The 25,266-nt window shown below is 35.0% G+C and overlaps 2 protein-coding genes across 21 annotated transcripts in view; one reads left to right on the forward strand and one right to left on the reverse strand.

Moving 5' to 3' along the window:
• LOC127861976 (tetraspanin-18-like) overlaps positions 1 to 5,636 on the forward strand; it is an 87,605-nt gene extending 81,969 nt beyond the window's left edge. For all 17 annotated transcript variants that reach the window (XM_052400795.1, XM_052400796.1, XM_052400789.1 and 14 more), the window contains one exon: positions 266 to 5,636. In XM_052400795.1, the coding sequence (XP_052256755.1) occupies positions 266 to 343 (78 nt within the window). In that variant the 3' untranslated portion in view covers positions 344 to 5,636. The remainder of the gene's footprint in view (positions 1 to 265) is intronic.
• Positions 5,637 to 15,256: 9,620 nt separating this feature from the next.
• LOC127862102 (CD151 antigen-like) overlaps positions 15,257 to 25,266 on the reverse strand; it is a 75,106-nt gene continuing 65,096 nt past the window's right edge. For all 4 annotated transcript variants that reach the window (XM_052401073.1, XM_052401069.1, XM_052401071.1 and 1 more), the window contains exons 8-9: positions 24,990 to 25,073; positions 15,257 to 19,939 (exon numbers count right to left, since the gene is read on the reverse strand). In XM_052401073.1, coding sequence (XP_052257033.1) covers positions 19,850 to 19,939; positions 24,990 to 25,073 — 174 coding nt within the window. In that variant the 3' untranslated portion in view covers positions 15,257 to 19,849. The remainder of the gene's footprint in view (positions 19,940 to 24,989; positions 25,074 to 25,266) is intronic.

A 25,266-nucleotide genomic window follows, 5' to 3' on the forward strand; every position in this document is an offset into this window, starting at 1 on the left:
CAGGCCCAACACTTTTCGCTCGAATTTAATTTTTGTGTGTGCGGACTGCACAAGCTTATCTGGGGGCGACACTTTAAACACATGCATTAAGCCGGGTTTTCCCGAAGCGCGGCTCATTTATAGGACGCGAGATGTGTTCATAATAAAAAACACATTTGCATAAAAGTTCTCGTGTTGAATTATTAGTAATGAAAGTTGAATGTGTTTTTATTAAGGAATAATTTCAATATGCAAAATAAATACCAATCATTTTCTTGTATTTCAGATTATCGGTATAATAGTCGTGTTTTGTATGTGTTGCAAAGTTCGGAAGGACGAGTTTGAAGAGGAGCAAGACATATAGTGACACCGGTCAAATGACCAGAGAAACGTTGGTCTCGTGACTATTATCTGACCAATCAAACCGTCCCAGTGATAGCATACGTCATGTTATTGAAATAGAAAAAAGGATCGAACGCTACAAAAATTTGATTAACATATCATGAACCGGATCACGCGATTTTCGTGACGTCAACATAATTTTAGCGCCGTAACGCCTGTTTATGGTGTTGGTGGGGGCATGTGTTTGCTAATTGTTCGTGTTGATGACGTCATGAGTAATAGACGCCAAGTGATAGTGCGGATTATAACGGGGTGGATTCCGTGGGCAGTGCGTGAACACCAATTAAAGCATGGCGTCCAAGCATGTTTTTTTTTAAACTGTGCCAATATAAAACGTTCTTTAACGCAAATATGAATGCTAATTGGACACAAGACAGTGCAACAATAGTATTAAAATTATGTGTACGAGAAGAAAATGAAGAGAAATGTTTGCATGAGTACATCACAAAGGGTTGGTTGCAAGACAACGGTCTTGGACGATCCTTCCATTTGCACAGAACCAACCTCATGGAAAATTATATCAATGACATCTTTGTCACATCATTATTTCACATTCTTACAGGATACGCCGCACGTTTCCATTAGCAAAAAGGAAATGTGTACATCGTGGCTATCTGCAAAAAGTATGTGCGGATTCTTATGCTTTTAAAAAGAATTATGGGACCTTGAACAGAGGACAGCACGTGCTAAAACGCGCCCTTTTAAATCGTTACAAACTTACTCTTTCTGAACGACGGAATAAAACAAAACATTTATTGTGATAAAAAATCTATTATAATACTAACACAAAACGTAAACATTACTAATCTGTATTTTAGCTTTGTTTGTTAGCATGTAAAATTCACGAAAGTATCTATAAATATGACGTCATATTGGATCGTTGACATTCATATATGAAACTGACGTCATTCGCTCAATGTTTATTAATTAAATTGACGTCACGTGGGTGAGGCCGTTAACAAGCGCGGGTGACTGCACGTCGTAGATAGATGAGCTGATTATAGTGAATTATATCTCGTGTATCAACTGTTAAACTGCAAATAAGAAAAATCACATCGTGTTGTTAGAATCGATGATAATATTTTTCATAGTTTGTTGTATAGTAACCCACGGTCAAGATTTAAATTAGTGAATCACTAGCGCCTTGCACCCGTGATATGTCTAAACACATTCACACTTCTCGAGCTCGACCTTCGTTAGTTGACAATAACTTAAGTTGAAAAATACGTTTCGTTGATTGCCGTATTGTGACATCACCATGCCACAACGCATGATTGCTGTTATGCATCTAGCTCAAAGCTTAATTAATCATTCCAAGTACATTCCATGTTGTTTGAAATATTTCTGTTGCTTAAGTGTGCAATGAAATGCGGATCTAAATCCATGGGTACCTTCAAAGAGCATCAAAGGAGATATGATGCGATATAAAAGTGTGTGGATTTCGGCTCGGCTTCGCGCTACCGTGTGATCTGGATTTAATTGTGAAAGCGGCTTTGTGTGTGTGAAGAAAATGAGACAACAGTTCCAGATTTAGTTATTATTGTCCAATGAATTGAGTGAATTCGTTTAAAGGGACTTATTTGTTAATTTTGAGACAGTTAAAAGATTGTAGTTTAGTTTGTGGGCCTTTGTAGAAGAATACATGTACATGTACTTGAATTATTTACTGTTTCTTACGTTAAGAAAGGTAAAACGTTTTGATAATCGTTTATAATTTTCCCTATAAGCGTTTTGAATGGTCAAAAAGTATTGTGAAATTATAGATATAAAACTTTATTGCCAAAAACCAGTTTCAAAATATATTTTCTGTTGTTTTAGAAGACATTTATGTTACCACGTTCACCAGGATCGATGTTGTACATTACATTAAACTCCGGCAGTTTGTAATGTCTCCACTGATTTTCATTTTGACCCGCGCCATGCGAAAATGGGTCTTATTCCAGATGCGACCATTCAAACTCCAGACCAGCTTGCGCATGCGCGAAGTCTAGTCAGGAGCTACGCCGTCCGCTATAAAACACATTGTTTCGTGGTCTCAGCGGACAGGATAGCCCGAGACGAGACTGCGCGGAAGCGCAGCGTTGACAGTAGCTACTCGGGTCGTACATGGTATAAGATCCGTTTTTGCATGATGCGGGTCATTTAAAAATGTAAAAGTGTATCTGAGTAATCGACGCTCTTAAAACTTTAAAGCTAACTTAAAAGTTTCGGCAGAGGAGGTTAACCACCTGAACAAATATAAGTACAAATATAAGTACAAATATAAGTACAAATATAAGTACAAATATAAGTACAAATATAAGTACAAATATAAGTACAAATATAAGTACAAATCTCAACTTGTCATTATTCGTAATCAATGATTTTCCGTAAGCTGTTGTATACATACTTTTGTTCTGTTTATTTAAGACTAAAATATACAGCCATATGTCAATGTATTTTAAGTTTTTGTTTGCTCGAGACCACAATTTAACTAGGACTTCAATTATGTTTTGCTTAGAGTCATTGAACTAATCATACTTCTAGATCGATAGTGGAGAATCAATATGCATGTAGATCGTAATCAATTCATCATAATGTTCCACAATGTCATTGGTAAACATAAGGTGCAATAGACATTAAACTGAATGGTTCAGTGGCGTTTTTGTTGGTTTGTTTCAATAACACAATAGAACGAAAAGATATGTATATTTTGATGTTTCAGTACAGACAATCTTTTGTTATAAAACGATATGGAGAATTCCGATGTTACGTTGCTGCAAATCACGAATATGTTTGCCTTTATTTCTTAAGTTTATTTTGTAAATACGCTCTGTTAACGTATGGATTTATTTTAATTCGCCCAATCTGTTGCAGTTTGTTAAATTTTATTCCTTGAGTTATTTTATTTAAGTTGGCGACTGTAGTACATACACTAATTATTGTTCAACATTCGATTTGGGTATAATCGTATTAGCATCTGACAATTAAATGTTATCAAATGTAATGGCCTATGGTACTATTTTAGAATCTTTTTAGTAAACACTAGTTTTGTTCATGTTAGTTACACAACTCTTTTCATGTGATGAATAGTCTTGTTTATTAAAAACTACATAAACACGTAGTATAATTATGAAGCCTCGTTTTGGGAAATTGGACTTAATCCATGTGCTTAAGTGTTGCCCAATAAAAGCATGTGCAGTCCACACAGGCTTATCAGGGATGACACGGTAAGCATTGACTTGATTTATGTTTACAAAAGTGTTCATATGTACATGTTAACGTTTTATAACGTAATAATAACAACAAAAACAGATAGTTCAAGAGAAATTACGTTAAAATGCAGATGTGAATACAATTAACATTAAGTCAACACGTGGCTACACAAACAGCGTGTCCTAAAATTATACATTAATATAAGTATGACCATCTTTCTCTGAAAAAAACTGGGTTTAATGCACGTGCGCTAAGTGTCGTCCCAGTTTGGTATGTGCGGACGACATCTCGCTGAGACTGGATTTCTAATAGAAAAAAAAACATCCTTTACATGAAAATTTCCATAAAGCCAGAAAGTGTTGTCACTGATAAGCCAGTGAAAGGACTGCACATTCTAATCTGGGACGACATTTTACGCGCATGCATTAAACCCATTTTCCAATACCGAGGCCCATACATATATAGCAGTGTCTATCGATCCCAGTAAATATAGCCCGCTCTCTAGGGGTATTTATGGACAACATTTCCGTGCGTTCCCTATAACCTGGGGTGACATATCTAGCGTCCCAAAGGGTCGGGGCGCCTACACGCACACTCTTTCTTTGGCCATTAAGCGCTGCGGATTCAAATACGAGTTGGCAGTGGCGATCATTCATAGATACATTACACGCACATACGCGAGGGGTAATACACGCAAATTGTATTCACCCATCAACATTTGAAATTAGTTATACAATAGTAATAATAACTAGTACAGAATGATAAGAAAACTTTAGGCGATTAATAGTGCATGGGGTGACTGCTTCAACACATGTGTTAACGGGTTCGCGTGTAACAATAATAATATTACTATATATTCTTTTTAAAGTGAAGTGATAGATTGTAATAACTGTAACTCGTTATTTTCTCTGTAAATACACATTTGATGACCCGAAGACCATGTAGAACAGGCTTATCCAGGACGACACTTTCCGCATAGACTCAATTTTCGTTAAAAACACACCTATTTAATCGAAAATTCCTTTCAAAGCGGAGAGTGTCGTTACTTCTTACCTGTGCGGAATGCACAGGCCAATACGGGACGATTCTTTAAGCAATTGTATTAAGCCCGCTTTTTCCAGAATCAAATACTAGCTTCTATGAATGTAAGGTTACAAGGATGTTGAGCAGACACCTTACATGCATAATGGGTGAACAATCGCTGCTAATATGTATATTTCTTATCATTTTTAATAGTGCATGTTTAGGATCACTGCTGTAATTGACTTGACTAATTTCATGATGAATTTCCGAAGATGATGTCATATTGAGCAATGTTGTCTCATGTATTTACTTAAGTTTAGTTTTCTGATAAATTTCATATTATGTATACATAACAATATTTTAGGCACACATTGTAAGCACCAAAATTAAGTGTTCAGAGATACAAGTGGCAATCAGATATCGTTTATAATTTCAATTATTTATAGTAAATGTAATAAGTTAAATTGTCCAGTGTATCGTTCTTGTTGATGTTACCAAATATTTCTACTGAATCTATTCATAGCGTCATGACTTAACATTTCAAAAATACGTTAGATACATGTATTGAACAATTGATGCTTTGTTTGATTTTTGTCACGAAGAAGCAACTTGTTAAATTTGAGAGTTTTCAAAGTTAAGTTCAGTAAACAAACCCCAACATATTTGATATAGGTTACAATTGTTAGTTTTGCGTTTGTGATTTTGATGATCATGTTTTAAGTGTTACTGATGTTATCTGATACAGACCATGTGTGATTTGTCTTTATTGTTGATTGTTTTACATTTGAAGTTCATTAGTTTACAGAATTTTTTAATACAAAATATGTGTTTCTAATGCAGCATTGTGTGTGATGATTTACTTTTTTGTTATTATACTGTCAAATGTGTAGTGTACGTGTTTTATGAACGTTGTTGCAATGTTTTTTATACATAAGCCAATGTGTGTAAAAATGTGCAAAGACATGCTAGTTCATATGTATATAATATAGATAAATCGATCTTTAATAACATTACAAAACAATTCATTTATAATAAGCCACTTGTTGTTGTTGTTTATTCCTAATAGAATATAGTTTATTTTAACCCATTTATGCTTAGCGTCTAGAAAAAAGGCCTTGGCAAACAGCGTTGACCCTGATGAAGACCACCTGGGTCTGCGCTGTTTGCTTAAAGGAATTTCTGTAAGAAATATTCTAAATATAGAAATAAATATACTAGACATCTCTAATTTTGGAAATAAAATGATCCAGTTTAGAAAGATGGAGGAGTCCACTGGGCATAAATGGGTTAATGATTGCAATGCGTGAGATCATAGAGTTCTAGTAATTCGGAATGTAATACATCTTACATTTTATTCTTTAATAATACATATGTAATTGTTTTCCTTTTCACCACAACTCAATATTTTACAATGGGCGATCGTTGAGGTTTTATTAGATGTGTTATCATATCGATATAGTTAACCCACTTCAAGAGTACACCTTTCAAGATGAATATAGCCGCGTCATGCGAAATGAGTCTTATGCCCTATGCGTACAGCTGCGCAGCTCCAGACGAGCCTGTGCAAACGCGCATTCTGGTTAGGAGCTACGCTGTATACTATGAAGTCGTGCAAGGTTGCGTTGCCTCATTATTGGCAAAGGTAGCTCCTGACCGGACTGCAAGGAGGCGCACGCTGGTCAGGAGTTACGCTGTCCACTATGAAGTCATGCTAGGTTTCGGTGCCTCATTATTGGCAAAGGTAGCTCCTGACCGGACTGCAAGGAGGCACACGCTGGTCAGGAGTAACGCTGTCCACTATGAAGTCGTGCTAGGTTTCGGTGCCTCATTATTGGAAAGGGTAGCTCCTGACCGGACTTCAAGGAGGCGCACGCTGGCCAGGAGTTACGCTGTCCACTATGAAGTCGTGCTGGGTTTCGGTGCCTCATTATTGGAAAGGGTAGCTCCTGACCAGACTTCAAGGAAGCGCACGCTGGTCAGGAGTTACGCTGTCAACTATGAAGTCGTGCTAGGTTTCGGTGCCTCATTATTGGAAAGGGTAGCTCCTGACCGGACTGCATGGGTGCGCAGGCTGGTCAGGAGTTACGCTGTCCACTATGAAGTCGTGCTAGGTTTCGGTGCCTCATTATTGGAAAGGGTAGCTCCTGACCGGACTGCATGGGTGCGCAGGCTGGTCTGGAGTTACGCATATGTAATAGGATCCATTTTCGCATTAAGCGTGTCAAAAATACACATGTTTAGGATTAATTGATGATCTTCATGTGCATGTCAGTATTGTATATCACGAAGATCGTTGACCTGATTTGAAATTTCGAACAATATTTAGAGCATTTTATTGCAATTTAATTGGATGTTTAATCAGTATGTACACTTAAAAGGTATGTGACAAACGATTGAACCCATTTTCTACATTCAAAAACCTTAGTCTTAAAAGTTAACAAATCGCCTGGATAAAACTGGTTTAGGCCAGCCATATCCACTAGTTAACTATTGTTTGGGCTTAAATGTCACACGATAATGTCACAGTATATCGCTTTGTTTATTCAACCCAGTTTGATCGGCAAATTTTGATGGTTGAAATAGAAAGGCTTCGAACATATAATGTTTAACATTGATTCGCATATATTGGTGTCCATACTTTGTACCATCTTTTCCTTAATAAAAACATAGACAAACGTGCCATACGTCTACGATAGAAAGAACATTTATTATTGTAATAGTAAAAATTGTCGTGTTTCGTTACGAATGTATACACCTGAGACTCGCTGTGGAAAAACTGGACTTAATTCGTGTGCGTAAAGTATAATTCCAGGTTAACCTGTGCAGACCGCACAGGCTAATCAGAGACAAACCGCACAGGCTAATCAGGGACGACACTTTCCTCCTAAGCTGAATTTACGCTAAAGCGGAGGGTACCTTGGACAGTCTATAGCTACGCAGGGAGCTTATGGCCCAAGACCCATTTTCGCATGACGCGGCTCAATTATGATACAATAATTTATATATATATATGTATTATCTATTTTATTTATATTTATGGCACATACGCAGCAGGTGCAACCGACTTTCAATCAATTGTCAATCGTTTACAAAAATCTATTTAAAAACTGCCCTTTTTTGATACTCTGTTTTGATACTAACGCAAGTACACAGGGATCAAAACTAACGCCTTTCAAAATGACATCGAATGCATTTAAACAGGATTATAAACAATAAGTTAATTAAGTTCATATGCATTTTAACGATGGTTATTATATTTTCATCGCGGATAGGGTGTTTTTTTTTCATTTAAAGAAGAAAATTATCGTCGCTAAATAAAGGAATAAGTAAGGGCAATATTTTTAAAGCGATGCTGAAAGTTTTACATGTGAGAAGTTCAAGGCGGATCTAGTTCTCATGGTATTAATCAACCATGGTATAATAATTACAAAGGTTGAGACATAAAAGGCGCTGGCTGTATCAATAATCTAAATATGGTATTTTATAATATGCACGACTGTGCTTGCGCGCTCCAGGATCAAATTATCGGAAGAAAACGTTGATGTTTAATGTGGCAACACGTTAACAGTCTATTAGAACCGTTTAATGTTTCATATTGGATAGTGGAATGCTTCTGTGATTATTACATGCCGTAAATCAATTGTTGCTATGGAAATCGCGTGAAATTACGTTTGCAACATTGTTTTTTACGACATCGATGACTTCCGATTTGTCGTCTGTCAAAATGTTCCTTAGAATCCCATCATGTTTATGATTTCTAATGATCTGTTATGGTACTGAAGCCATGAAAATGTCGATTAATTTCGACCAGACACGAACTGCGATGACAATCGGATACGTCTGCAAGTTCAGAAAAAACTCGCGCTTTCTAACTTTTGTTTGATATATTCACAAGTAAAAATGTGACAAAGAAAACTAGATGGGACACATTGCTGGTTCGATTAATTTACTATAAACGCGTTGAAGATATTTAAAAAAATGTTCAAAAAAGGATAAGTCATCTAACGCTTGATTCAGTTTACAATTAATACCACTTGTAAAACGTCTCGTACTACAAAATGAGAACTTCAGTTTTCGTGTTACTAGTTATATGATAGATTTTATTCCACTTTGAGATCACCATACACCCAAAGCAATTAAATCAAACAAAGGAAGGAAAACCCGTTCGACCAATACACATCTAAGGCAAGCGATTTCTTGCTGATGAAATAACTGATAACCAATCAATCGAATATATGAATAATCAATGCTGAGCACTGTAATTCAATTCCGTGAATGATCGTGGTATTGCCACAATCAGTTTTATGGCGTGATTAATATTTTATGGTTTCTTTATCTTGTTTCTTCCTATATTGATACTGAATATGAGTTTATAATAAATGAGGATAGTTATGATGATGAATGATATGTTTCGTTGATGCCGCTCTTGATGCTGTTGATGGTGGTATTTGTGATAAAAATTATAACTATGAAGGGGTTAATGATTATAACGATGGCGTCATGCATTTAATGCTGTTGATGGTTATCGATAATCAAAAATCAGAAGCAAAATATAATAAACATGAACTGGGCTAACTGCAGATGACAAAGGAAAACCTGTTTGCAGAAAAACAACAGTAGCATTCAATCATATTAACCTATTTATGCCTAGTGGACTCCCCCATTTCTCTATCAATTTATTTCCAAAATTAGGGACGTCTAGTATATTTATTTCTATATTTAAAATATTTCTTACAAAAATTCCAGAAAGCAAACAGCGAAGACCATGATAAGACGCCGCATCATATGGCGTCTCATCAGGGTCTACGCTGTTTGCCAAGGCATTTTTCTAGACGCGAGGCATAAATGGGTTAACCAACGTCTTGACTAAGAGCATAAATATTCGTAAGTCATGACCTTACGCATATACATGGCACTTCATTATCGGAAGCCTTTTACAAAGTAAGCGACGCGCCATGTTGGTACAGACGACTCTCTTGGGGGCCCTCGTTTGCCGAAGTTCTTCCGATTAGATCCGTGTTTACGGAGATACTCAGAAATAATTCCTTATTTGCGGCAATTCAATTTCCAGCCAGAAATGTCTTATTTTGGTGATATGGGAAACGAGTTTGAGATGAGACAATTGAATGATTGCTGTTAGACAACTAACTCGGTTTGTAGCGGCCAGCTTAGTTAGATTAAATGAGTCACGTGATGATACGCACATCGGAGCTGGGATGCAGCGCATAGTTTCGCGCAAAAATAGTTTAGACCAGTATTTTTGAAAATGTTTATGATAAATTAATAAATAATGAACTCTCTTAAACATGCTGACACAATGAAATGTTATAAATATATAAATGCAATAGTATTGATATAATAATAATAATAAAATTGATCTTTTTAACAGTTTTAAACTTTTTAAAATTGTATGAAGGACCTAAAAAAAATATTTGTCAGTTCTTAATACCTCAAAGCGCATGAGTGCAGATTCTGCAAAACATTTCCCCAAAAAACACTCCAATCTCTTACACACACTCTCAAACGCCCACCACACAGCGAAGCTTGCCAGATGCCAGTAATTACCCTCTTGGCAGCAAATTAGATAACTGAATTCGGACTGACCATTTTTTCGGACACTTCAGGCGTAATGAGGTAGATGGGGGTTGGGGTGGGGATTAGATTATCGCATAACGCGGATGTTTGAATACCATAGTTGTCCACTTCGTTATTCACAAAAATATCACACTTAAAAGGTATATCGACATAGTATATGGCTTTCTTGGACGCTTATTTAAGATTGGAAGTTGTCGTGGTGTCTGGGTGGAGACAACTACAGTATTGGTTTGACTTTCGGAAATTATTTCATGATTTGAACATCAAAGACTCATTCCGGGTCCACATAAAATGCAGCCTTAGTCGCATAAGGACTTCATTAACGTGGAATAAAAAATACTCCAATTTAACGCATCTTCCATGATCAGCATTACCGGTAAATGGGACTGCACAGGCTAACTTGGGACTGCACAGGCTAAACTGGGACTGCACAGGCTAAACTGGGACTGCACAGGCTAAACTGGGACTGCACAGGCTAAACTGGGACGAGTTGGACCCGTTTGGCTAGAGTTGGCTCCTAAGTAAGAATAACTAAGCTTATCGATATGTATCAATGCAAGTATTGTCTTGTCGCGCATTAATTCAGTTCTAGATGTAGCGGGTGCTTGTGGAGATAACGATGTTTTCTTTTAAATACATTGAGTGTAAATGGTAAACAGGCCATACATGTCCGAACCTAATTTACAGTTTACCTCCGGTACTGATTCAACGAAAGAGAAAATGTGCGTAGATAACAATAGTTGATAAAGTGACAGATTTTACTTACACACATGTGTAGATAGTTGATATATGTGCGCGGCTAATTATGTACTATGCTTATTTATGCGAAAGGGGCAGATGGGGAAAAGATAAAATTGCGATTTAAATAGTTTCAACAGCTTAAAGCTATGAGGAAGATGATAATAGTCCAAATATTTCTCACATATACCCGTTTCATGGGACTTGTGCACGGTTTGGCGATTTGAAAATTTAAATTAAAATGCATGCATTATATTAAATTAAATTAAAACAAGCAAAATAGCCCACAAGACGAAGATATTTTTTTCCATATCAGTTCTTTAACGGAAAATTATTAATCGCAATCTTCTACATGTTTACATGTTTATAACGCTTTTCATCGATTTTTTTAAAACAAAGTTATGATGATCACCAAATCATTAAAAGCGAGTATTTATGACATAATTGTTAACATTTTATTATAGCAATCTTAAACCAACAAATGAATATGACGGAGGAATGTTAAGTAAAATTTATTAACATACGTAATATGAAGTATATGTAGACATATGTCTTACTATTTGAGAATGATAAAAACTGTAAAGTTTACGTTAATAAAACATTGTCTGTCTGTCTGTCTGTCTGTCTGTCTGTCTGTCTGTCTGTCTGTCTGTCTGTCTGTCTGTCTGTCTGTCTGTCTGTCTGTCTGTCTGTCTGTCTGTCGTCGGTCGGTCGGTCGGTCGGTCGGTCGGTCGGTCGGTCCGTCCGTCCGTCCGTCCGTCTGTCTGTGTGTCTTTCTGTCTGTCTGTCTGTCTCTCTGTCTGTCTGTCTGTCTGTCTGTCTGTCTGTCTGTCTGTCTGTCTGTCTGTCTGTCTGTCTGTCTGTTATATGGTACCATCATTAAAATATTGCTTACTTCAGTGAAATTTAAAACGAGTTAAAGCCGATCCCGACAAGTTTACGGTAATTTGTTGTCGTACCAAAATTGTGTCGTCTGACCGAATATGCACAGACTAGTTGGGATGTACCAACAGAGTACATGGAGGAGCTGTCTGCTGTGCAACTTTTCTATCATTAATTTCTGGTATTACCTCTTCTTACTTTCATTTTAGTGTTTTTTTATTTATCGACATGTTATCTGTTTTGAAACAAAGTAACAATTATTATATCGTTTTAACTTAATACTCGCCATATCAAATTATCGCGTGCAAGAGGCGTACGTTTAATTAACCCATTTATGCCGATGGACTCTCCCATCCTTCTAAATTGGATCAATTCATTTCCAAAATTAGGGATGTCTGGTACATTTATTGATATTTTTAGAAGATTTCTTATAGAAATTCCTTTAAGCAATCATGCGGCGTCTCATCTGGGTCTACGCTGCTTGCCAAGGCCTTTTTTCTAGACACTATGCATAAATGGGTATACTCGTCCAAATACTCTAAATACTTTTCATGGCAATATCATGTTCAACATTTTGCTCATTCAAATTAAGAAAAATAATGCGCAGGCGTTCTGTTCGTGTCTAAACATAGCTTTGCATGCGGTATGCACTATTTACAACTAAAGTTACAAACAGTGGGCGAGATGGGTGTCCTAGAATGTAACCCTGCCCATATCTATCTCTCTCAATACTCGTTAAAATAAAGTACGATATCTGGGTTTGAAAACTTTTTTAATTCTTAAAATTCTTTGTTTGCAATTTGATTTTTTTTTCACATGAAATTACGGGATTGAAAAGTTTTTATTATATACTTGCAAATATATTTCAAAATTATATTAAAGTAACATTACTATTCCAAATCAACGAAAATTTCGTACAATTGTTCGTAAAATAAACTTAACCAATTAAAAATCAGTGTTCCTTATGGCAAATGCCGAAATTTCAACGTCATATGTGGTCTGGTAAAATAGATGTTTGTAGATACAAAATGCTCGTTTTTATTATTGTTTTGCATATCCATTCATACGACACATGAACACTAAAATGGTGTTCGTGTGTCGTATTAATAGATATATTCGCGGGAATTAACTGTGGCCACAAATAAATAAAAACGAGCATTTTGTATCTACAAAAATCTATGTAATCATACCACATCTAGCGTTGAAATTTTGGCTATTGCTATAGGGAACACTGATTGTTAAGGTGTTAACTTTATTTTACAAAATACTTAACGAAATTTTCGAAATTTTCGTTGATTTTGAGCGTTATAGAGACACTAAGTCCAATCATCATAATTGCTTGTTTACCAAAGCCTAGTATTTCAAACACACATTCTTTTTTTAAACTACTTTTCAAATTAAGTACAAAATCAGGGCTAAAGACCATTATAAAAAGGGTCCAGGAATCTTATTCCACAAGCAATTAGACTTAAGAATAAGCAATTAGACTTAAGAATAGACTTACACCAATGAAAACATTATTCAGAGTGTAAAAATATGTGTCTTGTTCTGAGAAAACTGGGCACAATGCATGCGCGTAAAGTGTCGTCCCAGATTAGCCTGTGTAGTCCGCACAGGCTAATCAGGGGCGGCACTTTCCGCTTTAATGGTATATTGAGTTTCAAGGAAGTCCCTCCTTACCGAAAATGAAGTTTAGGCGTAAAGTGACTGCACAGCCTAATCTGGGATGACACTTTACGCACATGCATTAAGCCCTGTTTTCTCATAACAAGGCTCATATAAATGCTAATAAGTGTCCTTCTGTCATTTACAAACTGTTCTCAATAACAAATAATTTAATTACGGGTATTACATGCCATGCTAGATTTTACTTTCAAGTAGTTACAAAACAATACAGCTAGAAGAATGTTTTTCATTTCAGACTAAGTCTAAGAATTGTTTGGTGAGTACAGACCGGACCCTGGGCTGGTTTTCACTCACAAAACTCTTAACAAAAATCTTATGTTCAGTAAATGTTCTTCGTCATGAAGATTTAAAATACAAATTTCAATTAGAAAACAAGGTGTTCTGCAAACAAAAGCATATCATGTTAACCAATTTACATTTTTGAAAACATGTTCATGAAACAGACATCATCACAAATTTACCAAGGACTTAAAAAACTTTATGAATTTAATATTTATGAGGTTTCTCGTAGACGTTTCGTGATTATGGGCCCATGTAAATTAACATGGTCTGGACGGATTTAGGAAAGGGTTAACATGGGGATGATCTACGTGATTATGATGAAGAATTAAAGAAAGAAAATACGAGAATGAATATTAGGATGAAGGATGAGAATGGTGTTGTTGTCGAAGGTGATGATTTAGATTATGGTAATGGTGTTCTGGTTGGTGGTGGTGTTGTTGATGATGATGACAATGGTGGTGGCGTTGTTGGTGATAATTGTGGTGTTGGTTTGCGTGGTGAGAATAATTTGTAAAAAGACGATAGTGTTGCCACTATTAAAGATATAAATAATGAACCAGTGTAAACATTTACATTTTTTCTAAGACGATTTAATCTGATATGTCTTTCTATAAAAGAGCATGGCAATATATGATACCATGCATGTGTAGTTTGTGTGTATATTACGAAAGATTTACTTCATATAGGCACGAATTATCATCATTACTCTTCCTACGATATCTAAATTGAAACCATACCGTTTCCATCGTCTATTAAGAAAACCAATGACCTTAAAATAGACTACATGAATCATAAATTTCCACAGAATATTGAAGCCGATATTTCAGGTGAAACGTTATTGAATTTTCCATCGTGAACATGTGCTGATATTGATAATAATGCATGACTTTACGACCTGGTTCCCGCTGTAATAATCAATAGACAGGTAAATGAAAGTGAAGATGAATGTAAACATATGGTGCATAACGATACTAGTCTAGATGCAAGGAGGTACATTCTTAACCCTTTGCATGCTGGGAAATTTGTCGTCTGCTAAAATGTCGTCTGCTGAATTTCTAAAATTAGCATTTTCTTCAATTTTTAAAAAAGAATATTATCAGAATAGCAAACAGTTTGGATCCTGATGAGACGCCACGTTCTGTGGCGTCTCATCTGGATCCAAACTGTTTGCAAAGGCCTTCAAAATTTGGTTCCCGCACTGTAAGGGTTAAAAGGACAATCGACTTAAGACAAAAAAGAGCTTTTCCTTTATATTTCAAGATGCAGCAGGCTGTTTTCGCCCCCTTGATCATCGGATTATACTGAAATTACCGCTATTTAAATCATTGGTGAAATAAAAGATCTACATAATTTTTGTGTTAACTTGAAACAGTCAAAATTGACAAAGGGAGGTAACAAACAACAGCAAATTCACTATGCTAACTTGAGTAACTTTTCTTTACAAAAAGTTCATGAAAAAATACTGAGCAAATAATTATATTCATAATGTTTATTTAACGCTTAAATTCATGTATATAAAACATATCCATTGATGTATATAACAATAATAATAATCAAGTTAAAAAAACTTCACATACACTATATACAAGAAAGTGAATTAAGAGAGACCGAGAAAAACACGCACTTTCAAACATTCAAAGACACAGTCCAATGATTACTATGGTTATTTTACAATGTTACACACACACATGTGCAGCATTTCGCAGAACAGAAAATCAAGAACATTGGGTTATTGAAAATTGGTTACGTAAAACGAATTTTCTCTTAAAATTATAACGTAAAGGCAGACCAAGTCAATCGCAGATTTGAAGTAAAATTGAACATAAAACATATCCGTTTTATTTAATTAGTACCATTATAATTAATTGATTGTGATGATCAATTTTATAATGACCTACTATTGGACCATTTTTTATCAGTAAATATATTTCATTAAAATATAAAATGTTTAAAAAAATAAGATCACAGAGTAAACATACTTAAAAAGGTAATTCATTATTGAAATCAACATGCTTGTTTTGCATTTCTCAGAATGAGTGACGATATGAGGAACTAAACAGTAAGACAGGCTGCTCACTCTAACTAATGCATGTGCGTGAAGTGTCATCCCAGATGAGCATAAATGCCCCGCCCACTGGCAGCCATGTTTTTCGAAAAACCCCAACTCAGCCCGGCTATCACTAGAACAAATGTTCTGACCAAGTTTCATCAAGATATATACAATAAATGTGACTCCCAGAGTGTTAAAAATGTTTTACTATAGCCATATAAATAAATGCTCCGCCCACTGGCGGACTGGTTTTTCAACCAACCGGAAGCATATTCGAACACATCCAATATATAATTGTGACAAATGATCTAACCAAGTTTCATGAAGAGCGGAAACATATGTGGGCTCTAGACTGTTGACAAGATTTTACTAATGCCATATAAGAAAAAATGCCCCGACCCTGGCGACCATGTTATTCAACCAACCGGAACAATTTACGAACTCGTTCAAGATATCATTGGCACAAATCTTTTGACAAGTTTCATGAAGATCGGACAATACCTGTGGCCTCTAGAGTGTTAACAAGGCAATGTTGACGCCGCATGACAGACAAAAGGCGATCACAAAAGCTAACAATAGCTCTTTGTGCTCAGGTAAGCTAAACTGACTTCAAAAGCGGAGAATACAACAAAGGAACCGAAAAATGATTTAGGTTATCAACAAGGGACAAAATTGTTACAAAACCAGGTTTTCAATTTGAAAAAAAAAGTCTGATAAAGGGAGACAAGTCAAACTGAACTGATTGTTTATAATTAACCCCCTTTGTTTCAAAATAAACATATTTTTAGTCGTAGCGACCTTGACCTTGGAGATATTGACATATTTTTTGTGTGCGACACACCGTCCAATGATGGTGAACAAATGTGCCAAATGATTTTAAAATCTCACAATGAATGACATATTTTTGACCCCACGTGACCCAGATTCGAACTCCCTAGAAATACCATTGGGTTTGAACGGATTTCATTTAGATTGAGAAGCACACGTTGCATCAGGAGTACCCACAAGGTTTTCAATAAATTAAACGTAGTGACATAGTTTTTATCCCACTTAAATCAGTTTCGGGCTCGGTCAAGAGATCATGTAATGAATGTTGTGATCAAGTGAAATAACTATTAAGCAATAAACGTGGACTCTAGAGTGTTCATAACATTGTTTTGTTGTATTTGACCCAGTGGCATTTGTTTTCGATCCCACTTGAACAAGATTTGAATTAGGCTTATATTTTATTGGTTAAAGTGGTTTGAATTAGTTTCATGAAGATTTGGATAATAAATGTAGCCTCTAATGTTTTCACACGTTTTTTCTTTAATTCAACCTATTGACCTAGTTAAACCCTGACGTGACCAAATGTTGAACTCACTCGAGATTTCATTGGGGCAGATGTTCTGAGTAGGTTTCATGAATATTGGAAAGTAAATGGGGCCTCTGGTTGAGTTCGCAAGCTTTTTCTTTCATATGACCCAGTGGCGTAGTTTCTCACTCCACGTGAACCAATTTCAAACTCCATCGAAATTTCATAGGGCCAAATGATCAGACGAAGTTTCACGAAGATTTAACAAAAATTGAGAAATCAGAGTGTTCACGAGTTAAAGGGACCTTTTCACAGATTGTGGCATGTATTGGAGTTTTATTGTATCGGAGTCATTAAATGCTTCATATTGATAAATGTAAACATTGGATCTAAAAAGTTCCAGTAAAAAACAAGAATACAATTAACGAAAGGAAAAAAGTAGCTTTCAACTGGGCTCGAACCACTGATCCCTGGAGTTAAAGTCTAATGCTTAGAATACTCGGCCATCCGTGCTCGTACAATGAGTGATGTATTTTATACTTTTTAAACAATCAATCCCTGTAGTCTCACAAAATATAACGACAACAATAGAACTCTCCAAATTATTCAATCGTTTCGCGTTGCAACGCTTTATAATTTTCAGGTTTTTAAATCGTCAGAAAATGCATATAATGGATATATTAGAGCATGCTTAATGTTCAGTATTACTGTTTCCTTTAAAATATCATAACTACAACGAGCATTTGCGAATCTGAAACATTTTTTTTATTTTTTCAATTTACCAAAACGTGAAAAGGTCCTTTTACAAGTTTATGATTTTTTCAATTTACCAAAACGTGAAAATGTCCTTTTACAAGTTTATGACTCGCGACAGACGGCGGATAAAAGACTATCAAACCCCTCATAATGAGCACTTTGTGCTCCGGTGAGCTAAAAATTATTACCCAATCGGGATATATTACGTTCCGAAGTAATGGCATATTGAAGTAATGGCATATTGAAGTAATGGCATATTGAAGTAATGGCATATTGAAGAAATGCAATTATGGGTTTATGGTAATTTAGCATGGGGAAGTCACGTCAGGTAAAATAAATTATATATATATATTTTAAAATAATATATTACATTTCACAAATATTTAAAATCATCTGCAAGTTCACAAGAAATTAAATCAAATTATACGAAAAACTTATTTTACAAATATTTGACGACTAAACTGTGACCAAATTATAAGAATATAGTTCATGTGTCATTGACCAAATATGGAGAAATACGTCAAATAAAAATTCCATGTTAGTGAAGGCGCCCATCAATGGTTAATCCACAGCGTTGAACATATTCCACCACTTGTACTCAATGATTTGAAACACTCACACGTATCCAATGAAATCACTGTTACTCCACCTCGGTATATAATGAACGCGGTTTAGACATATGCACACTAGACATACAAATATTTCAAATTCCAGTCGACTAGAATATTTTTTTAACGAACACATAATCACAAAACACACGCCAAATTAATCTTTCTCATACAAATAGAACTGCAATATACAAAAGAATATAAAACTGTGAAACCCCTTCATCAGGACACGTATTGATTATTCACACATCTTATCAACGCACGTTTTTATTTCATAAAAAACAATGTTACATTTCACAAGCATGCGTTTTTAATTTCATGAACGCACGTTTTTCATTTTCCTTTCAATATTTAATTTTTATAACTAATACTGTTGGATATTGAAAAACGCACTTTTACTAATATTTACGAAGTAAACATGATATTTTGTCGCGCTTCGCAAAGAGATCTATTGTTGACGTCTCGTTTTTCGGAAGACGAATTTGAGACAAAATAAAAGAGCTTTTTCAAAAAGCTTGTATTTTTTCAGAATTGTAAAAAGCTTGGTCCCAGATATGCAGCTTTGTAAAAAGCAAAACCGCATTTGATTACGCTTCGCCTTGTAGAAAACAGCAATTTTCCACTGTATTTTCTCTGGTTGTAAAACATTACCCGAAACATTCGTTAGCTCTGCTATATTGGTTTAAATTCCATATGAATGATACTAATAAGGAAATAATTTCCTCTGAGAGAAGATTGAATTTAAATCTGTGCCAGAAATAATTCTCGTAGAGAATATGTGATCTAGGGAACGACGTAGAGTGAACGCCTTTCTCCAAGTATGCGAGGGTCTCTTTCAGTGGTTTGCATAGCACACATCTTTTTTAAGGCCTGGACTCAATTGCATATCGTACCGGAATGTAGCAACACGATGTTCTGTCGACTGGAAGAGATGCTCTCATGTGAATTCAGCGTCGGTTGTTACGTTGTGCGAACGTTCATCCAGACGTCAACTGCGGTATATTCGTATCACTGTATTCCAATTCGACAACACCTTTTTCTTACAAAATTATAATATTAATGGCATTATTAATTCATTCGGACATCACAATGCAAAACGCAATAATAATAATAATAGTAAGTCATAATATTACGCTGAGCTTATTTCGGTAAATGCATTCTCGTCGCTTGAAAGCCAACACATTTTTATCAAAATTCTTCCCAAAACCATCACTCTGATTCAGCAAACACTTATTCCAAGGATTCGCGAAACGTATTAATCCCAACTATAGTAATCCCGTCCACGCACATATTCTTTAATACTTCAGTGTTTGTCTTGGTTCTCGAAAATTCACCAAACGACACAATTTCCGGCACTGGCTAAACTTCCACCTCACATTCGAACTCTTCGTCATCATCAGTGTCAGTGACATTGGCACATAGGTAGAAGGCAATCACAACTCCGATGAGCTACAACGACACAAAAACTAATTGAAAATAAATATTTTAATAGTTAAAGTATTGTTGCTTTCTTTAGAATATGTATTTTTATTAGCTCGAACTGATGTTCGTTAAGGGCGAGATTTTTCCACGAGATATTTTTTATAACATACACTATTTATAATAAGCTTGAATACTACAGATCACATATATTTCAGACAAGCATAACAGAAGCCATGGAAACAAACATTTTGTAGAGATGCGAACTTTGTTGCGTTTCATGCTATATAAATCAGGCAACTAACTTATACAACTATTAAACCGTTTACTTTAATTTGTACCAAAACACGTTCAATTATGCCAGAGTTGTTTACAGCAACAATTCACACTTTTACCCACCAATTTCTATGTAAACAAGAGCTTTCTCCATAGAATGACATATGCGCCCGATAAACGCTTTGATAGAAGTTATGAGCATATTTATAATACTTATAATAATAATAATAATAATCTCTTTACTTTCCGAAGGTAACTCAATAAGACAACACATTGATACAAAGTCATGCAAACAGTTTAACAATGGCAATCTTATTTTCAATGAGGCCTTCAAACAACTATGGTATGTATAATGCATTTCTACATTATAATGCAAACAAGTAGACTTTGATTGACGGACATAAGAGTACTGTAACAGTGTAATAGAGGTGTTATAAAAAGCAAGTATATTATATGACTTCTCTTATATTATAAATTTCTCTTCCAATATTGAAAAGGTCTCAAGGAACAAATATTTAATAACAGAAAGTATTTAAGAATATAAATGTATTGTTGATTACATTTTCCCATATGCACACACTCTAACGCACGCACGCACACACAGACCTATACACACACACACACACTTATACAATTACCATATCTTAATCAACACGACCAATAACAATAACAAAAAGTTAACAAAAACAGCCGCGTACATTATTGTACAAAGTCAGAGTTTAAAAACGTGGAATACATTATTCCTGAAATAGTTAACGATTGACAGAAGTGGCTGATATACACAAATATTATAATTACAGAAAACAAAATTCATGAACAGTGTTGTTCACAATAGGATATGAAATTACACATCTGTTATGAAGAATAGCCTGCACCTCCTTGCTATATAAATAGTTGAAAAAGCAATATGTATATTTGTTTGCAGAAATTAAATCTACAGTTATCATTACGACACGTATGGAGGAGTATTTGACTTTTGAATAAGAGGAAAACAGAAAAATGTTACTACGCGTGAGACTCATTTTGCCCCTTAAAGAGGAAATATTTCTTAAGCCTATGTTTGAAAGTGGTCAGAGTGAAAGATTGACGAGTCTTTACCGGTATGTTGTTCCATATTTCCATACCAGAGTAACAAAACGACTTTTAAAAAGGTTTGAGTGAGGTGTTTTATGCGTCAAATCATTGTTTGATATCGAATTGTAATTATTGTTTTTCACCAGTTTTATCAAGTCGTCAATATATGTGGGCGTTAAATTATGAAGAAATTTGTAAATAATTATTCCTGTGAAATATTTACATCTGTTTTCAAAAGAAAGCCATTGTATTTTTTGTGATAAATCATAATCATTTATTAAGTCATTTCGTAAGATTACTCTTAAAAACCTTTTTTGCAGTTTTGATATTCTGTCTATGTCTATAGTATTTGCATTTTGCCATGTGACACATCCATAATAAATAATTGGTGTTACATACGCATTATAGAACATAACTTCATCGCAGGTGTTAGACAATATTGTATACGCCTGAACAGTGATAATTTCGAAACAATTTTTAAACAAGTTATATCAACATGGGCCTTCCAATTTAAATGTTTATCAATATGGATACCGAGAAGTTTTTGGGTTGCAACATGTTTTATTTTTTAGTTATTTACAAACAAAATGAATGTTTAAGTTTTTGGCGTGATCCTATTGTCATGCAAGTAGTTTTATCTGGGTTGACTGCCATATTATTTATCATACACCAATTTTGTGACCTTAGTAAGTCGTCTTGAAGTGTGCAATTTATCATAGTTATATTATTCCCTTTACAGTGGATTGTTATATCATCAGCATACATGTCAGATTCTGATGTTAGTTTTAAGGGTAGATCATTCACGTAATGTAAAAATAACAAAGGCCCTAAAATTGAGGCTTGTGGTACACCGGAACTTATCATGCAGGTGTCTGATGTTATTCCATCTGCCCGAATTAGTTGTAAACGGTTTTGTAGATATGATTAAAAAAACTTCAAAGACGAATCCGAATAATGATATAGTTTCAACTTGTGCAAAAGAATGGTGTGGTCTACTAAGTCAAATGCTTTTTTGAAATCCACAAAAAAACAGTTCCTATCATATAACCATCGTCCATACAATTTAACCATGAATCAACGAGTCTGATTAAAGCAGTTTGGCATAAGTGGTTTTGTCTAAAACCCGATTGGTGTTCATTTTGTATACAGGTTTCTTTTAAATATTTATTTAATTGAATGGCTACATGTCTTTCAATTATTTTAGAAATTGTAGGTTATAAAGAGATAGGTCTAAAATTATTTGGATCATGTCTATCTCCTCCTTTATGGAGAGGTATGACACTTGTTAATTTAAGTAAGTCTGGAAAGATTCCAGTTGAAATTGAAGTGTATATTAATGTCGTAAGAGGTTGTACGATATAATCTTTGCAAAGTTTAAGGATATTAGGTCCTATTCTGTCTAAGCCACTACTTTTATTAGGATTAAGTTTATCAATTAATGTAAGAACTTCCAAAGGTGATATATATATTCTAAGTTGAACTCTCGATTAACCAATTTTTCATCTAAGACAATTTTTAAATATTCAAAATGTTCAGGTTTGAAAACTGTTTTCTTAAGTATATGAGATATGTTAACAAAATGTTTGTTAAGTTCATTAGCTACAAGCTGTCTCCCACAAACATTAACATTGTTTATGTTTAATGTATTAGGTAAAATTGCTCTTTGATTTTCACTATCATTTGATATGCTTTTGATAGATCGCCACAATTGTTTAATATCTTTCTTCTCTTTAACAGGTTTATTGAAAAACGCTCTCATATTTTTCTTAATTATGGAATTGCATTTGTTTCTCCATATTTTATACTGATCAAAATTGTTGCAAGCCTTAAATGTATCCCTGTTTAATCTAGCCTGTTTTATTTCATCTGAATACCATCCAGGCTGATGTATGCGCTTAACCCGCTTACTTTTAATTGGCGCATGCTGGGATAATACTGTGTTTAATATATTGTATAAAGTCGTTAAGGCCAAATTCGAATCATTTGTAGTTTCTATAATATTCTTATCATATTGACCTAGATCTTGTAGAAACAGTGTTTCATCAAAATGTTCAAACGATCTATAAGTTATTTGTCCATGTTCAGATATAGACTTACTTTTAAGTTTACAAAGGAGTGTACACGTGATTGGATAGTGGTCACTGAGGCCTATTACTTGAACGTTAACTTCTGATACGCAAGATATTGATGTTGCAGTGCTTTAGCTAGGATTTGAAAAGGGCAGGGGGGGGGGGGCTTTTTTTGTCAAAAGGGCACTTTCGACGCGCAGTATTTTTTCAAAAGGGCACTTTCGACGCGCAGTATTTTGTGAAAAGGGCACGTTCGAGCGCGCGGGTGTTTCTGGAATGCTTCCTATTGCATGCTAATTTATATGTTATAAATAATTGTATTATTCCCATTATTATTAAACCATTCAAATATAATGTCTACAATGAGGATTAAACTTATTACAATGTAATAATAGATTTATGAATTATCATATGTAATTTTTTTTTTGAGGGGGGGGGGCAGGGCGGAGGTTCGGGGGGACAGGGCGGAGGTTCGGGAGGGCAGGGCGCGGCGCCCTTCGATTTAGGCCTAGCTGGAGCACTGATGTTGTGTATACATGATCAATTATTTTTGATGACATTTGTGTTACTCTGGTTGGATATTGAACCAGTTGTGTGAGTCCGAAATCAAGTACAGTTTTTGCCCATTTTGTATTATTAAATTTATTAGGTGAAGAAAATTCAATGTTAAAATCGCCAATAGCTGACCAATTCATATTAGATGATTCTGCAAATTCCATTTGTTTCTCAAATGAATCTATCGAAGACTGGGGACTGTTTGTGGCACGGTAGATAAAGCATAGAAGATGTGATTTAATATTTTCGATAGCGACCTGTAGCCAAGTAGTCTCAATGTCCGAGGATTCTAGATCAAAGCGACGGACATAGCTTATGTTCTTTTTGAGATATATAATGAGTCCTCAACCAGCCTTTTTTGACCTGTCTTTACGTTCAAAAACGAAGTCGTTAATTAATAGATCCGTATCAATAATTGAACCTGTTAAAAACGTTTCACTCAAACCAAATATATCAATTGACCCTGGCTCTCCCATTATAAGTTTGAGTTCATCTACTTTTGGAAGAATGTGTTGAATATTCAAACTTGCTACATGAATACCTTGTTTGCTGAAAGTAAAATCGTTTTTATGAATCAACAATTTATCCTTGAAATTATTATTCGTTTTGAGAGGAGGCATTTTCGATAAATCTACGTTTTTGCTAACATCTGATACTGGTATGAATCATAATTGCAATTACAATACAACGTACATGTATTTTTAGAAACAAAAATAGTGTCAGGTTGAATATTATAGTCACAAATTATTTTGTTGCATTCAGTACATATATTGATAAGTTTAAGAAATTGGTTTTCATGAGTAAATGAGTCAGAAACCTAAACGCGGACCCTAAATTCAAGGTCAAGGGGTCAACATTTGCATACGTATGGAAAGGCCTTGGCCATATACACATGCATACCAAATATAAATGTTACATCTGAAGCGACATAGAAGTTATGAGCATTTTTCGAAACCTAAACGCAAAGTGTGACGGACAGACGGACGGATGGACAGTGCGATCATTATATGCCATCCTTCGGAGGCATAAAAAACCACACGTAACTTATACGCGACTATCTGTTGCTCGCTGGTTCACACGACCAATAGCATGGGTTAAGAGCTTACCAATAAAGCTGGAACCGAGCCCGTAACTATCTTGATAACAAGCATGTGTACTTCTATATACTCCAGCACTTTGTCATAACAACCCTGGAAAGCAACATACACAGTGTCAAAGATATGGGCACATATTAAAGTTCAATCTAATACGAACATTTAAATTACTACTGAGTAAAATATCAAACAAATGTTTTATTCGTATTACAACATACATATATGCAAAGTATGGATGTTAAAATAATTTAGTATTATTATATGTACCGGTATAAATATAAATATTCGA

Source organism: Dreissena polymorpha, chromosome 16, assembly GCF_020536995.1.
Source record: "Dreissena polymorpha isolate Duluth1 chromosome 16, UMN_Dpol_1.0, whole genome shotgun sequence".
Lineage (NCBI taxonomy): Eukaryota > Metazoa > Mollusca > Bivalvia > Myida > Dreissenidae > Dreissena > Dreissena polymorpha.